The 15,258-nt window shown below is 43.9% G+C and overlaps 1 protein-coding gene across 4 annotated transcripts in view; it reads right to left on the bottom strand.

The window, feature by feature from the left end:
• The window catches only part of ATG7 (autophagy related 7), a 1,226,522-nt gene that overhangs the window by 956,985 nt on the left and 254,279 nt on the right, over nt 1-15,258 (bottom strand). For all 4 annotated transcript variants that reach the window (XR_013601115.1, XM_078661409.1, XM_078661411.1 and 1 more), the window contains exon 9: nt 2,193-2,281. Coding sequence is in view for 3 of the 4 variants with exons in the window: in XM_078661409.1 (XP_078517535.1) it covers nt 2,193-2,281 (89 nt within the window). In the remaining variant the exon portion in view is untranslated. The remainder of the gene's footprint in view (nt 1-2,192; nt 2,282-15,258) is intronic.

A 15,258-nucleotide genomic window follows, 5' to 3' on the forward strand; every position in this document is an offset into this window, starting at 1 on the left:
AGGTGTTGTAGCCCTGAATGCAACTTTGGAAATAACTCAAAACTTGTAGTGACCTTTCTAGACGAATGCAAATACACACACTATTAGTACTGCGACTCTGAGCAATGTCTCAATCCGGGCTGCATCATGGGCCATCTGTACACTCTATTTATTCCCCAAATTGCAGAGCTGCATAAGCACTGCACTACAACGGACTAATAAACATGGTGCACGCGTGCATAGCTCTGTTTGCACAGTCAAAGTAGACCTGTTGCCATAACAAATATTTTTTTTTCACTTTGGAGTTGAGCACGGGGTTGAATAAAAATAGAAACAATCTACGACAGTACTCAATTTTGATTTTCTTTATCACCCCTAGTCTCCTCTCTACGCCGCCCGCTGTTCTGCAAAACCATCTTTGCTCTACCTGCCAAATCTTTCAGCTTCTGTCATTCGCCCATCACGTGGCAATACCGGGTCGCACACCAACCAATCAAGTGACTGAATGTATAATCTGAGTCAGTTGTGAGTGGGAGGTGAAAAGGAGGCCTACGATCGGAACACCGAGACTACTTGAGCCAATCATAGTAAGACGCGGAGAATTGGGAAGTGCTCATTTGCTATGAAATCAGCACGTGACCTTGCCTAAGTCGTCTTGTTATAAGTGGTGGCGGGTGCCTGTCACTTTCGTGCCGTTTCTGCTGTGTTTGTTGGTAGCTTTAGCCCGTGTGCCTGAGCTTAGTTTACTCGTACTCGTCCGTAACACTTTTGTCCTGGTCTGGCAGGCTAGAAGGCACAAAGGAAGGAGGGTGACGGGGGCCTCGTGGGGTAACGCCATTGGCGGTGAAGAGCGAGCACTGTTTGGCTTCCGTCGCGGTCTGTTTATGACTGATACCTGGAGCGGTGACAGCCTACCTGGAGCGGTGGCAGCCTAACTGGAGCGCCTGGGTCCGGCAGGATATGATGACGCAACTCTCTAAGGCACATAAGTCATTTCTAGCATTGGTTGTATGGAATGATCCATTTGTAATGTGACACTGGTTGATTCTATGTTTAGAGGAGATGGGATTCTACTACGACACCGGAAGCTCGATTATGATGAAAAGACATTTAGATCAAAGGAAGAAGCAGTATCCATCCATGTTTTCATAAGGAAATTAAATGCTTTTGCAAAGACAGAGAGCTTGCACGTATGTTAACACTGACCAGAGGGCCTTATGTTAGAATCGATTCGTAACAGTTAGCTAAAAACAAGCATTGGACGCGAAAGTCATCGCGATCGGAAAAAAAAACACGAGTGGTGCGCACGCGCGTCACCACAAGTGCTACCTTGTCGGCCACCAGCTTGCTATAAAGTGCACGCGCGCGACAGGGAAAAGTGTTGTGCACGTCGCGTGCGTTTGTGGGCGTTCTAGCAAGCAGGTGGCCGACAAGGTAGCGCTTTTTGAAGCAGCTACTAAATGTCTCGCCCCAGCAGCGCATGCACTGACTCTAGAGAGACCTAAAAAGGAGCTGAGGTACGTACCGTTGTGTACTGGCTGGGACCATAGCTACAAACCAAGGGCCAGACTGTAAACCCCTCACCAAATTTAAATAACAGCCCACTCTGTCTCCACAATATTCCTATTTCTTTGTTTTTAGATGAGCTGTGAAGGCAGCAGAAACTGCAGTTAAGAGGCCAATTTGGTATTCTCCCTCCAGTCTGAGAACATATGAGAAAATGCCACTTTCCCAAATATATTCAAGTAAATAATCTCACCAGGCCAATCACAAGACACAAAGTTACTGAAGGGACACTAATAAAGTTGTTCCTGATGACTAACTGGCAACCTTGAAGCTCAGACTAGCTACATTACTTCCAAGGGGCTTATACGTACAGGATACACAGCCCTTTCGTGGTGTAAATGTGAAATCTCTCAGGATCCACTTGGGAGTTCCCCTTAGCCTTGCTTTAAAGATGTTGATTTTGTAGTTCTTTCTGAAAGTTAGGGCTTATGGGGCAGTATACAAGTCTCTGCTTAGTCGTGAGGGTTTTATCCTGTGCTATTGCCTTCACATGCTTATCACTTTTCCGAGAAACATCTCTAATATCCATCTCCTTGGTATTCTCCAGGTGCTGGTGTAACTCAGAAAAGATCAGAAAGAAATGAAGACTTAAAAGCAACTTTTCAATAATTGAAAAAAGAATCTCACTCTTGAGAATTAAAATATACCTTTTATATGCTGCCAGAACCAATATGTTTCGCAATGGCCAACCTGGGTACTGGGATAAAGTGCACGGATCATAAACACCAACAGTTACCTAAAAGAAAAATAAATCATAGGAATAACTATTATAATTTTCAGTACATTTCTTTAGATGAAAAGGTGTGGCATCAAATATTTGTGGTAGCAGCACAGGATATATCAAATGTATGAGATCTAGTGAGGCAGCACAGACTTGCTGAAGAACCAACCCTACACATTATAGACACACAGTACATTAAGTTAAATATAATATGTATATTTCCTCCAGCCTTACATTGAACGAGAGGACACAGTGGAAATGATAACATCTTGAAAGGGAAAGATCATAGTATGCAACAAACAAGGATTGCCCTCCTTCACTTTACTCCCTCTAAATTAGAACAGTGAATTCACATCCAATGATCACCTAATTTAAAACCAATAAAGTTGAATTTATTAATCTTCCTAATCTATGCGGTGCCTCATAGACACCAATGACAAGGCAAATATTTATATTTGACATTCCCATCAGTGCTGTCACTGTATGTTACTGATTCACACTCTGCAATCGCCTGATCCACAATGAGCATGTCTTCATAGCGAGGGGGCTCAGGGTCATCAATTAGATGTTCCCAAAAGAGTTCAACTAAAGCAATTGCACATCATATTCACCTAATAATATTTTCCACATGTCAATCAAGTATCGAAGGCAACGGAGCTTTACAATGTGAAAAAAAGAACATTCATATACTCAAATGAACTATACTGGAAAGAAGCGATGCAGGTTCTTCTATCAATTCTTTGCAATCAACATTGTTCTTATTTGAAATATGATTAGACCAGGTTTTTAACAATCTTTTCGAGGCAAATGGCTTGTCTATCCCAGTGCTTGCTCTCACCCAGTTCACTCTCAACACTTCCCTTTCAGAATAAAGGTCATATGGTTTTCAAAGACCCTACTGCAAACATTCCTTTGGAATATTTTATTAAACAGGTCATTTGATGATGAAGTCTTAGATAACTATAACTTTATGGGCAATTTCACATCTGTTTCAAAGATTTCGGAGCATTTAACATGTACAAGTTTTTTTTGCTGTGCATCACTTTCTGGGTGAGGTTAGCAACAAAAACAGCAACAAGTCCTTCATTCCAGGATCTGGGAGGGTGAGCCTCCCCCAGAACTCCACTTGTCTGAGCCACTGCCTGTGGCACTGGGGAAGATGCTGCTATCAGAGGGTTCTGGCTGTTGGCGGTGTTATAAAGCAAACACTTTGTGAGACATAATGGAGCACTATAAGGTCTGTTTGGGCCAGCACAGTACATCCAAGAGTTGGTTGAAATGGTTTCCTGGTCTGTGAGGATTTAACTGTGAGGGCTTGCAGTAAACCCGCTGTGGATCTCTGAAACCAGTATTTGGACTCCCTAGGTAGGCAGAATACCAGACAGAGCATGATGGCTGCCAGGGGGCTTCAAGGATAGAGGGTGGGGTAGATATCCTTGTAAAGGTGGGGCATTTTGAGGAATGGTGGATGATGACCATGGTATTAGGGATTCTGGCTATAGGGCTTAGGGAAGCTCTAAGCCATTGTCATTTGAGCAACAGGTGGTGTTGTGAACGCCAAACAGGAGCGGAATGGTATGATGCCCCCTGCCTCACCATCCCTGTTTATCCAACCCGGAGGTCTACAGCAGCCCAGTGCATTAGGCTTTCTAATACAGCAGCAGGACAATCTCACACTTCACTGTATGAGTGAAAAGTGCTGCGATTGTTCTCATTAATTAAGGTCTGAAAGGCTATTGGATTCACAGGGATTTATATATGTTTGTTGTTGGCTAATTGTAATTGGTTGTAGCAGATATACGGCTCAATAAAATGCTCTGGCAGGGATCATTTACACGTGGATTGCATTAGGCCATCGGAGAGATGCAGATTAGTTTTTTAAAGTAGTCAGTTTCAAAGTATGTCACCAAAGTTTGATGCACGGTGCTCTTTCTCAGGCACACTGCCCTCTGTAATCTATGTGATAACCTACACCTTTTATCAGGATACTGTTATGCAGATCTCTGCAACATCCGATTTTACACTTGAACAGCCTTCCAACATAGCACAAACTGGGAATGCATTTACTTGTGGAATTTGTAGAGTACACAATTACCCAAAAATGTGCCCTAGTCCTGATAACGTACAAATATCCAGACATTAAGCTGACCGTTTAAATAGCCTGGTTTTGAGTTGTCCCTGAAAACTGGTCAGATGTCAAATTTCTAGCAGTACAGAGTTCCAAACATTTCTACATGATAGTCAAATGATCTACCTTCCTAGCAGGGGCATAATGCAGACCCCTGCAGCCCCTGCACGGGAGGAGGGGTCACAAACCCTCCACAAGGACCCATCAAGGTGGCCCCCTATTCAGCCAAAGGCTAATGAATATCTGTAAGCTACAGGAGACTGAGGGGCTCCTAATCACATTCTGCAGAGGGGATCCACCATTTTGTGCCACGCCACTGCTTCCTAATGCGATTCCCTTATCTGAAGTACCCGTAGAAGGAATCAGAGGATGAGTACAATGTCCTTGGAGGAGAATATCAGGAAACCGTTGGCAAATGTAGAGTTCTTAAGTCCTGCAGGGCCTTAAAACAAATACAGTCTTTTAAAAATAATGCTCACTCTGTATTGGCAGCTAGTGGCCGGTACAGTGATATACGCCTGTGCAAGTTCAGAAGCAGGAATGCAGCACTATTCTGTACCAGCTGTTGATCCATAGATTTTTTAACCTCGCCGTCCGACGCTACGGTGGGCGTGTGCATCGGACGTCCGGGGGCCGTCCGAACTGTGCAGGAGTCAAATTCCGCCGTACCTCGGCGGAATTTGCGCCACGTCGAAGAGGTTAACAGCTTCTGCTGGAGTATTGTATTTGCAAACAGTATCTGGCCACAATCCTAAGGACCCTTTTAACCAACATAGATTTTAAACAGCTCACAGACTTAAATCCGGAGTGAAAGTTGATATGGTCATCTTTACCGACGAGCCTCTAAATTTCCTGTGTATCCTCTGCATAACACATCAATGTAATGTAATGTAAGCACATTAATAAAGCGCGCTGTAACCCTACGGTCATCCTGGTGCTGCGATACATGTCTATTACCAACGGGGGATAATATACAACCTAATCAGAAAGGTTATACTCTGGGAAAAAGCCAGGTCTTAATTTTCTTACGGAACAACATCAGATACTGTATCTGTCTCAATTCAATGGGGAGACTGTTCCAGAGACGAGCAGCTGCCACACCAAATGCTCTCCCCCCCATTGTTACTCTCTTTGTCTTAGGAATGATTACAAGATTGGCTGAAGAGGAACGAAGGCATACCATCCAAACTTATTCTGTATTGGTTTGGGCCCAGATCCATTTAAAGCTTTAAACACAATACAGACAGGTTTAAACTGTACTCTTTGAGCCACCAGGAGCCAATGCAATTCTGCCAAGGCCAGAGATGTAGATGACCGACGTGGTCTCACAAGAGCAAGTTTAGCTGCTGCCGCCTGAATTCTCTGGAGCCCCACAAGCAAATATCTCGGGGACTCCAATAACAAGGCATTGCAGTAGTCCAAGCGGCTAATAATTACACTCCTGACCACCAAAGCTCTAGCATGAATTGGTGGTATTCTCTTGGTCCCCAAAGCCAGGAACCAGATGGATGGGGCAAGGAAGACTGAAAAGCTCTGGTCATTACTGGTTTAATGACCACAGTGAGACAGCTGGTGTTTCGGTACAGTCAACGTTTGGATTATATAGAGCCAGGGAACTGAGACATTCGGCAGTTTGGCCAAGCTAGCAATATCATTTTTCAGGACTTTCCAGGCCATGGGAAGTGCTTTTGTGCTGTTCACTGAACTCTCACATGTGGCCCCACTCTGGTCCACCTGCATGGACATTCTTTAACCATTTACATACATGCAAATTTCTCATCTCCATGTGAACTAAATTCATGTTGTTCATAGCCTCTGTGGTAAATCATGATCTGTTTGTATGTAACGGATACTTATTTCGTAAGGCAATCAGGGCCTATACAATCTATTACCTTAAGCCTCCTTTAAAACATTTTTGTTTACTGCGAATATGAAATGCGGAAGTGGTGTATTTCTGAATGTTGTGAAGTGATGAATGCTCTCTAAAAGTATATGAAGCCCATTAGCTCCAATGAAAAGCTACAATGTACCAAATTACCTACCCCTTTCAACAGTCTTTGCATAATGTTGCAATTGGCTACAACCAGTCTCCTCTCACTGAAGCACATTTTCCCTCCACGTGCATGTAGGAGCTTCCCTTCCATCAATAAAAATGGGTGCAGAATATTCTTGGTCTCCAGTCTAGCCCTTGTCTCTTAGTAGTATCTTGGGATGGTTTCACTGTGGCAACATCGGTTGGTTAGGTTCCTGCTCTTAGCTCCTGTTGATCACTTTCCTCATGCTAGGCCCTTATCCTGCTTTTTGTGTTCATCTTTTTACAATCTGACCTTTCAAGGGTCGAAATCACCTCCTTTTTGCAAAGGATGGTAAGATTATCAGGGTCTATCCACTGCTCCATCGCAAGCCATGACTTCTTGTCACAAACCTTAAAGTTGTGCTTATAGATGTTTCAGTGAGCTTATAACAGCCTAATCCCAATAAACTCATGCACTTCTCCAGTATGAGGAAAAACCCTAAACAATTTTCCTTTCTACTTTATAAAGCAAAACGACTTAAATGGCAGGTATATATATAAGTGGTATATATCCTACATTTCACAAAAATTGCAGGCATCTATGCCAAGAAATCACGTAAAGGCACCCCAGGACAAGACTATTAGGTATGAGTTTTCATCTCAGATGCTTCTCCACATTTTGTTGCTAATTCCTTAGTCCTGAAAAAAATCTACCCCTCTAGTCTTGGCTTTAATTATTTTAAGACAATTGATTTCTGAAGAGCTTGTTAAATGATAAACTTCGACCGAGTGCATATGTTCTTATCTTGATGCCCTGCACTTAACTTCAAAATATTGAGACCCCACCGAACAGTAGCAATTGCACTTAGCCAGATAAGTAAAAACTCCACTAACATAAATAATATCCCTAATCATTTAACTAGGGGCTGTTTTTTCGCCTCTGAAAAACTCATCAGAAAGGAAGTGGTGATCCATAGATCCAACTTTGCAACCTGCCAAAAGCCCATCAGCGTGCAGCTGCACAAAGACTGGAGCCTCTAAGTGCTGCTATGTTGACATAAGTCCTTACTTTAACTGATGGAAACCATGTTCATTCATTCATCTGCTGATTATTGAAGAGTGACAACCCAACAGAAAATGTGTGTTTCTGTGTTAACGAAAGAACATGAAACCAGCTTTAACAGTTGATTCTAGCACCAGATGTGGGGCTAAGGCTATTCCCTTTACCAAACATCAGTAACCAACACTATTGTGCACTTTTCTGAATTCTGGTTGCCTGTGATTTATATTTCATGGATACTAAAGGACATTAACTGTATCATTTCAAATATTCTTTATATAATTGCAATAAGTGGGAAGAGGTAAGGTAGGAGGTAGAATATTGACACCACCTTTCCACGGGCAGTAGTTTCAAGAAAGGGTTTTGCAGAGTTGTGAGAATAACGTGGAATATTATTAAAACACGCATCACTTGTCTCTCTGAACCACCAATGTGACAGGAGCTAACTACCGTTTTCTATATGATATAAAATATATTAGCAATTAAGTTGCGTTTTATGGTCTCCAGAGCTCTGAACATATTTCTTTATTTTTCTGATTGTCGCCCGGTTTTAAAAGAACAGTTTTAATTTTACATTTGGAACTTATGCACACAATGTCAGTCACAGCCTAGGGTCCTGGACGGAGCTTCTTTAGCAAGTATATCATGCACGGCACTCTGTTTGTCACACAAGATTATGAGTTGGCATTCATTGTCCGTTACTGGTCAGATTTTCTGAATAGTTAAATATAACTCATGATATACAACCTCAGGGTGCCTGTAACAACCATTTAGAAAAAAGGCAGTCACACTGGTACCTATGCCACCCAGCCTAACACACTGTGAAGGTTAGTGATAGTATATGTGGCGGATCTAGCTGTTATATTACAAATCTGGGTATTGAACTCGGCATTCACTTTGAGAAGCTTCAGCTTCTGACAGTCAAGAGCGAATTTCATTTGCAAATAAAAAAGCTTTTTATTATAAATGTGCAAAAGTCTATGTTTAAGTAGCTCATATACTAAATGCAACATTTGTAGTAGGTAATCATACTTAAACGTTATAAGTCTATAAGTGAAGTACATAAGTATGCTAGTTAACAATGGGCATGTGTTCTGTATTAGACAACTGATAGTGAGGTTCTCACTGGGAGGAGAGGAAGGAACAGGAAGGATAACTCATGAGAAGAACTGTCTGGACAGCAGGATGTGGACGATAAATCTTTTTAAAGCCTAACGTCTAAAAGACCATGTATAAACGTGTGAAAAGGTGAAGTTCACCTATTCTCAGGCCCTTACTACAATTTCATTGTCGGACTTAGATGAGAAAGAATAAAATGTTTTCAAATCAAATGGAGCGCACATTACGCTCTAATTACATGTCGCACAGAAAATAAAGTACAGAAAACTCTTCTTTGTATCCAATATGCCATTTAATCCTTCGTTTATCCACTTAAGATTCCACAAATTCTTGACATCCTTTGTTCAATTTTTCAAATTGAAACTTCGTAAATCCCATATGTTTCTAATGATTTGGACATGCCTATTCAGGCCTTAATCGCTAGCACATGGGAATACGTTGCCCCAAGAAGCCTAATTCAAAATGTCCCAATTCATTTTGGGCCAAAAACTGCCCTTGTTTCAGGGGGAGTTGCAAGATTAAAAACACATATCAATATAACGTGTGTTCAACAAGGGTTGTCTCATCATCATCAAATGTACAACTCTTATGCTCAAAACGGAGCTTTTCATAGGTCATTATGTCGATGCTGTATTATTATCAGAAAGACTAATCTTCATGATAAGTGTAGCAAATTACACTCATTAAGCGGTTATCGAGTCACTGGACACTGCTGTCGGGTGCGGAATTGTAATTTAATATTTCTTTTCTTCAAAGCGCTTGATTTATTTCTCAGCCTAGATCACTCAGTTTCAAAGAACTTTATTCGGTTAAAAAAAATAACCATAAAAGTAACAGACATACAGACAAAGTACAATAATTATAATTACAGCTCATAATTGTTAGTGCAAAAAGGAAAATCAAATAGGCAGTTATCCAAAGAAGTAAAATTTAAGCCATTTCAGTTATCATTTGTTTTCGTAATTTAAAAACACTTTTTAGAAAATTTAAAACCACAGTTATAGTTAAAACCATATCCATTCTCTGTAATTCTAAAAAGGCTGGGCGGCATCTGGTTAAATTCATTTCTTTTAAAAAAGGGATAATGATTTTTCTGCGAGAGGCACCATAAAGTCTGCAGAAAAATAAAATGTGGATATCTGATTGAATTGACGTACCATCACAAAGACAAGTGGGCAACATACGCTTCCATGAGTTCATACTAGGGAAGGACACCAGTCTAAAAAACATACAAAATCTAAAACGAGTTAAAAGAAAGCGATCATAGTTTGACATGGGCAGGGATAAATATGGCTGTACAGAGTTAGTCTCACAAAGAATAGGAAGGTGGGAATGTACTGATTGTTTCAGGGTTTCAGCTCTCTTCCTCTTAGCCTCAAGATGGTCCAGGCAGAGGGTTTTTAGTGTCTTCCTAGTAATGCTACCCATTGAAGATGGATCCAAATAGTAAGAGTAGCATCCAATCTCAGACAGGAAACGCTTTACATATCCCAACCATTCCACTCTATACACGTGATCCAAACTGAGGATGTCCTGTAACAAGGCCCGATTCATAACACATTCATTTGTAGTCCATACCCTGTGCCACAATAGGATAGGTTGAATTTTGATAATGTCTGTTATGTAAGATTGGCCAAGTTCTGCGTGACAGTTGAATGTTGCTGCACACTGTGGGACAGCAAGGACTTCCCTCAAAAATGTATTTTCCACCACCTGGATTGGATCAACATTTGCATACCCCCACAAGCCTGAACCATAGGTGGCAACGGATATACATGTTGCTCTGTATATGGTTAACATTTCTTTTATCGGCTTCATGCCCAGTTTTCTAACAAAATTCTTTAAAGCCATGATCGTTTTCATAAATAAAAGGGTTCTAGCCTTAATAGCGCTTGTCCAAGAACCTAACTCATGGAATAAAATACCCAAATAAGAAAAGGTTGGGGTATTATCTAGCGGCACATTGTTTAAAAACATCCGTTTCATGGGTTTACCTAATTTAGGGCCACAGTTCATAGTAAAAGTTTTGCTACAGTTTACTCGTAAGTCTAAGTTCAGCATAAAATTCTCAAAACTAACTACTAGTTTTTGTAGAGCCCGGGGGGTACGAGCCATGAGTACGGCATCATCTGCATACATGAGTGCAGGGATTGCCCTCTTCCCCACCCTGGGCATATCTTCGCACTCATGCAGCAGGTGATGCTCAAGCCCGTTAATATAAAGAAGAAATAAAAAAGGTGCTAGAACGCAACCTTGTCGCACTCCCCGGCCCACGCTGAATTGTCTGGAGCATTCGCCCCCCCTACCGTAGCGAACAGAAGCTGTGGCACCACTATAAAGATCCCTCAGAAAACAGATTATAGTGTTATCCACACCCAATCCTTTCATTATTGCCCACAGTTTAGTGTGTGATACGCAGTCGAACGCAGATGAAAGATCTACAAAAGTAAAATACAAGCGTTCCGATTTTATCCTTATATATTTATGCTGCAGTAACATTTGAATTTAATTTGAATTTAAAATTATTTTTAAAGCGCACGTTCGCCAGCGGCTTCATGGCGCTACAACTTACAGAAACAGGGTGAACTGGCCAATGTGAAATAGAGCAGTTCAGGCTGTGGGGGAAGCAGATTAATTAATTAAAGGCTTTAGAAAACAAAAGAGTCTTAAGTTGTTTCCTAAATTGGGAGTAATGAGTCATGGTCCTGAGCTCAAGGGGCAGGGAATTCCAGAGGAGTGGAGCAAGGGTCGCAAATTTCGAACCGCCCCATTTCTTCCTACGGAAGCGCGGGACCGTGAGAAGGGCCTGGGTAGAAGAACGGAGGTCTCTGGTGGGTACATAGGAAGTGATCTCAGAAGAGATGAAAACCGGTGCCGTGCCCAGTCTTGCTTGGAAGGTGATAGAGGCCAGTTTGAACTGGACACGTTCATGAACAGGGAGCCAATGTAAAGATTTAAGGAGGGGAGTGACATGGTGAAATTTTGGTAGTTTGAACACCAGGCGGGCCGCCTGGTTCTGGATCTGTTGCAACCGCCTAAGACTGTATGCAGGTATACTGGCATATAAGGCGTTGCCATAGTCCAGGCGGGAGATGACCATCGCCAAGGTGATCAGTTTAAGGGCGTGAAAAGAAAAAAAGCGGGACACCTTGCGTATAGTACGCAGTGAAAGAAAGGAAGAGGAAACGACAGAGCTAACCTGGGAGTGAAGAGTAAGTTGAGAATTGAGCTTCATACCTAAAGTTTTAACAGAGGAAGAGGGGACAGGAGGGGAACCAAGGGAAAGGGGCCAAAACAGAGAAGACCAGGGGCTGGATGAACCACCCGTCAACACCAGCTCGGTCTTATCTGGGTTGAGTTTTAGGTGGTTGTGGTTCATCCAGTCACGGATGTGGGTCATAATAGATTGAAAATTAGAGATAGAAGACAGAGAGGAGGACAGATCAAAAATTAGTTGGAGGTCGTCAGCATAGTTATATACTGCGACCTCCATCTGCTGTAAAGAAAAGATAAGTGGAGCAATGTAAAGGTTGAACAGGAGGGGGGAAAGAGAAGAGCCCTGGGGGACCCCGCACTGAACTTTCCGGAAATCCGCAGTAAAGTCACCCAGGCGAACAGGCTGGGTGCGGTCCCTCAGGAAGGAGGATAACCAGACCAGAGCAGTGCCTCCGATCCCCGCCGCCCTGACACGGGAGAGTAAGATGGTATGGTCGACCGTGTCAAAGGCGGCTGAGAGATCAAGCAGGACCAAGGCCTGGGTCTTATTGGTATCCATTCCCTCCCTGAGGTTATCAAGGACCGAGAGTACCACGGACTCCGTAGAGTGTGCGGGGCGGAAACCGGCCTGGCGGGGGGCTAAGGCCCCATGCATCTCCACAAAAGTGCTCAAGGTACGAGTAACGTGACGCTCGAGCACCTTTGCCAAGAATGGCAAAAGGGAGATGGGACGGTAGTTGGCCGGGACCGAGGGGTCCGCACCAGGTTTCTTAAGGATGGGGACAATGATTGCAGTTTTCAGCGGGGTGGGCACCACACCCTGAGAAAGTGAGCTATTAAGGAGGTGAAGAGGGGGATCAGAACATGAAGAAAAAATATGACGGAGGATGTGGGAGGGACAAGGGTCTAGAGGGGAACCGGATTTGACCAAGGGAATAATCGAAGTGAGACATTCCTTAGTCAACAGAGGAAAAACGTCTAGTTGGCCAGTAGGGGGGGGACACTGAGGGTCCACAAACGTGGGAGAGGGAAGAGGAATGTTGGCCTTGATGATAGAAATTTTCTGGATGAAGAAATTATTTAGGGAGTGACAGAGTTCAGGTGAAGGAGTGGGTTTCAGAGTAGTTCTGTCAGAGAATGCCAGGTTGTTCACAATCGAAAAGATTACTTTCGATTGGTTCTCTGCGGCGAGGATTTTGGAGGAGAAGTAAGCTGTTTTTGCCCCTAAGATGGCCTGCTTGTACTGGGCCAGTATATTAATAAACTCCAGTCTCAATAGGGGGCAATAGTTTCTCCTCCAGGCCCGCTCAGCTCTGCGGACAGCTAACTTAGTAGACTTGAGATCCTCATTGAACCACAGGTTGGCATCCTTCTCCCGCTTGGTCGTAACCCGCTTGAGTGGGGCAATCGAGTCGCAACCAGAGATAAGCCACTGGTTGATGGAAGCGGCTTGGGAGAGAGTGGATAACCCCTGTAGTGAAGGGTAGGAGGCAGTAAGTAAGTCGGAGAGGTTGCCTGGGTCTACTCGTCCCCAGGACCGGACCCAAACGTTTTTAGGAAGTGAGGGTTTAGCTGGGGAGTATATGGGAAGAGCAAAGGAGATTGAATAATGATCTGACCAAGTACAAGGTGTAATAGAAACAGAGTTTACAGGACAATTCAGGGACCAAATCTGGTCAAGCACATGTCCTTTAGCATGGGTGGGGGAGTGGATGTGGGGTATAAAATTGAAAGATCGGAGGGTTTCTGAGAATTCCTTAGAGGAAGAACACTCTGCAGGGTCTGACGGCCAAAAATTGAAGTCACCCAAGAGCAGGATGGAAGTATTATTAATAGCGATTGTAGCTAATACTTCTAGGAACGTAGGCAGAAACAATAAAGGTGATTGAGGGGGGCGGTAAATAAGTAAGCAGGTAAGAGGAGGGGAGATGGAAGTGGTGCGAATGGCCAGGTACTCGGTCGTAGCAATATCGGGCAGAGGGAGAATTTGAAAAGGCAAGTCTGCTCGGGCAATGAGCGCTACCCCTCCCCCCGCCCTGCCGTTAAGGCGGTCCGAGCGTAGGGCGTAGTATGGGGCTGGTAAGGTGGCCAAAAGAGCGGGGAGGGAATCATCACGAAACCAAGTTTCGGTGAGAAACAGCAAGTCTGGGGCATGAAGGTCCAACAGCACCGATAGCTCATGCGAATGAGCCACGGCGGACCGGGTATTAAGATAACAAGCTTTGAGAGTTTTAATGGGTACAGGATTGGTGGTACCCCTCAGAGGGTTAGTGAGAACGTGGTCAGGAGGAGGGGGAACATGAGAGGGGGATAAGCCGAATAAGGAAATACGAGAACGGATGGCAGTAGGTAAAGACCAAGGGCCTTGAAGGCTTAAAAGGTCTGCTGAGGAGTAGGTGAGCAAATTAGCAGAGTGATGTGCCCCCAGCCCCGGCCGGCCGCAGACGGGCGCAGACGGGCTTGACTTGTGCGCGACTTCGGCGCGAAGTCGGCGCTCCCGCTGCGCTCGTCCGCTGCGCTTGCTCCAGGGTGTCATATATATCTGGTAGCCGTGACCCACTAGACCGCTAACCTGCACGGTGGAGAGGCAGGGCGGAAGTGGAGCAGGACCAGGTAGGAAGTGTCGCTCGTAGGCTGACCCTCCGCTCAAACGGCACACAGCCGGGGCGGACCGGGGTCAAGAGCGAGAAAGATAGAGGTAGGTTCCCTAAATACAAAATATTACATCAGGCACAATGCTCTCATTCAGCATAAAAACATTTAAGATTTAGCCAGCATAAATGCACACACGAGCGCGCAGCGCTGTAAGCTAAATGAAGGCTTTTAAAAATATACCAAGTGCGCAGCACCGCTATCAGTCAGCAGGGCTGAGCAATCTAAAATTCAAAGCGCTGGGATCAAAGATCAGAGTAGCGTGGGAGCGCGCGAGTAGCCTGCTACCACTGTGATCTGTAAAGTTGTCTGGCCGTGGAGAAAACAGGAACATTAAATTAAAGCCTTGCTCAATTGTGCCAATCCCTTTTTGAAAACCAAATTGCAAATCGCTCATAATTTCATTTTCCTCCACCCAGCTTTGGAGTCTTGCCAACACTATACATCCCAAAATTTTTATTGATGAATCGAGAAGGGAGATTGGCCTATAACAGGCACAGCTGTTTCTGTCCCCCTTCTTGTAGATTGGGACGATGATGGATGTAAACCAAGATTCTTTTAGGCCCCCAGATAGAGCCGCATTAAAAAGTTGGACCAGCATTGGACCCCAGATTTCAGTGTCTACTTTAAATAGGTCCGCGGGAATCCCATCGGGCCCGGCAGCCTTGCCACCTTTAGTTGCCCTCAAGGCAAGCAGTACCTCTTCGAGTGTCACAACCAAGTTCGAGCTTGGATGTGAATCCGAGCTAATGTGGGCACCTCCGCTATGGGTATCATCCTGTGCCTTATAGAGATCAGAAAAA

The sequence above is a fragment of the Lissotriton helveticus genome, chromosome 9 (genome assembly GCF_964261635.1).
Source record: "Lissotriton helveticus chromosome 9, aLisHel1.1, whole genome shotgun sequence".
Classification (NCBI taxonomy): Eukaryota; Metazoa; Chordata; class Amphibia; order Caudata; family Salamandridae; genus Lissotriton; species Lissotriton helveticus.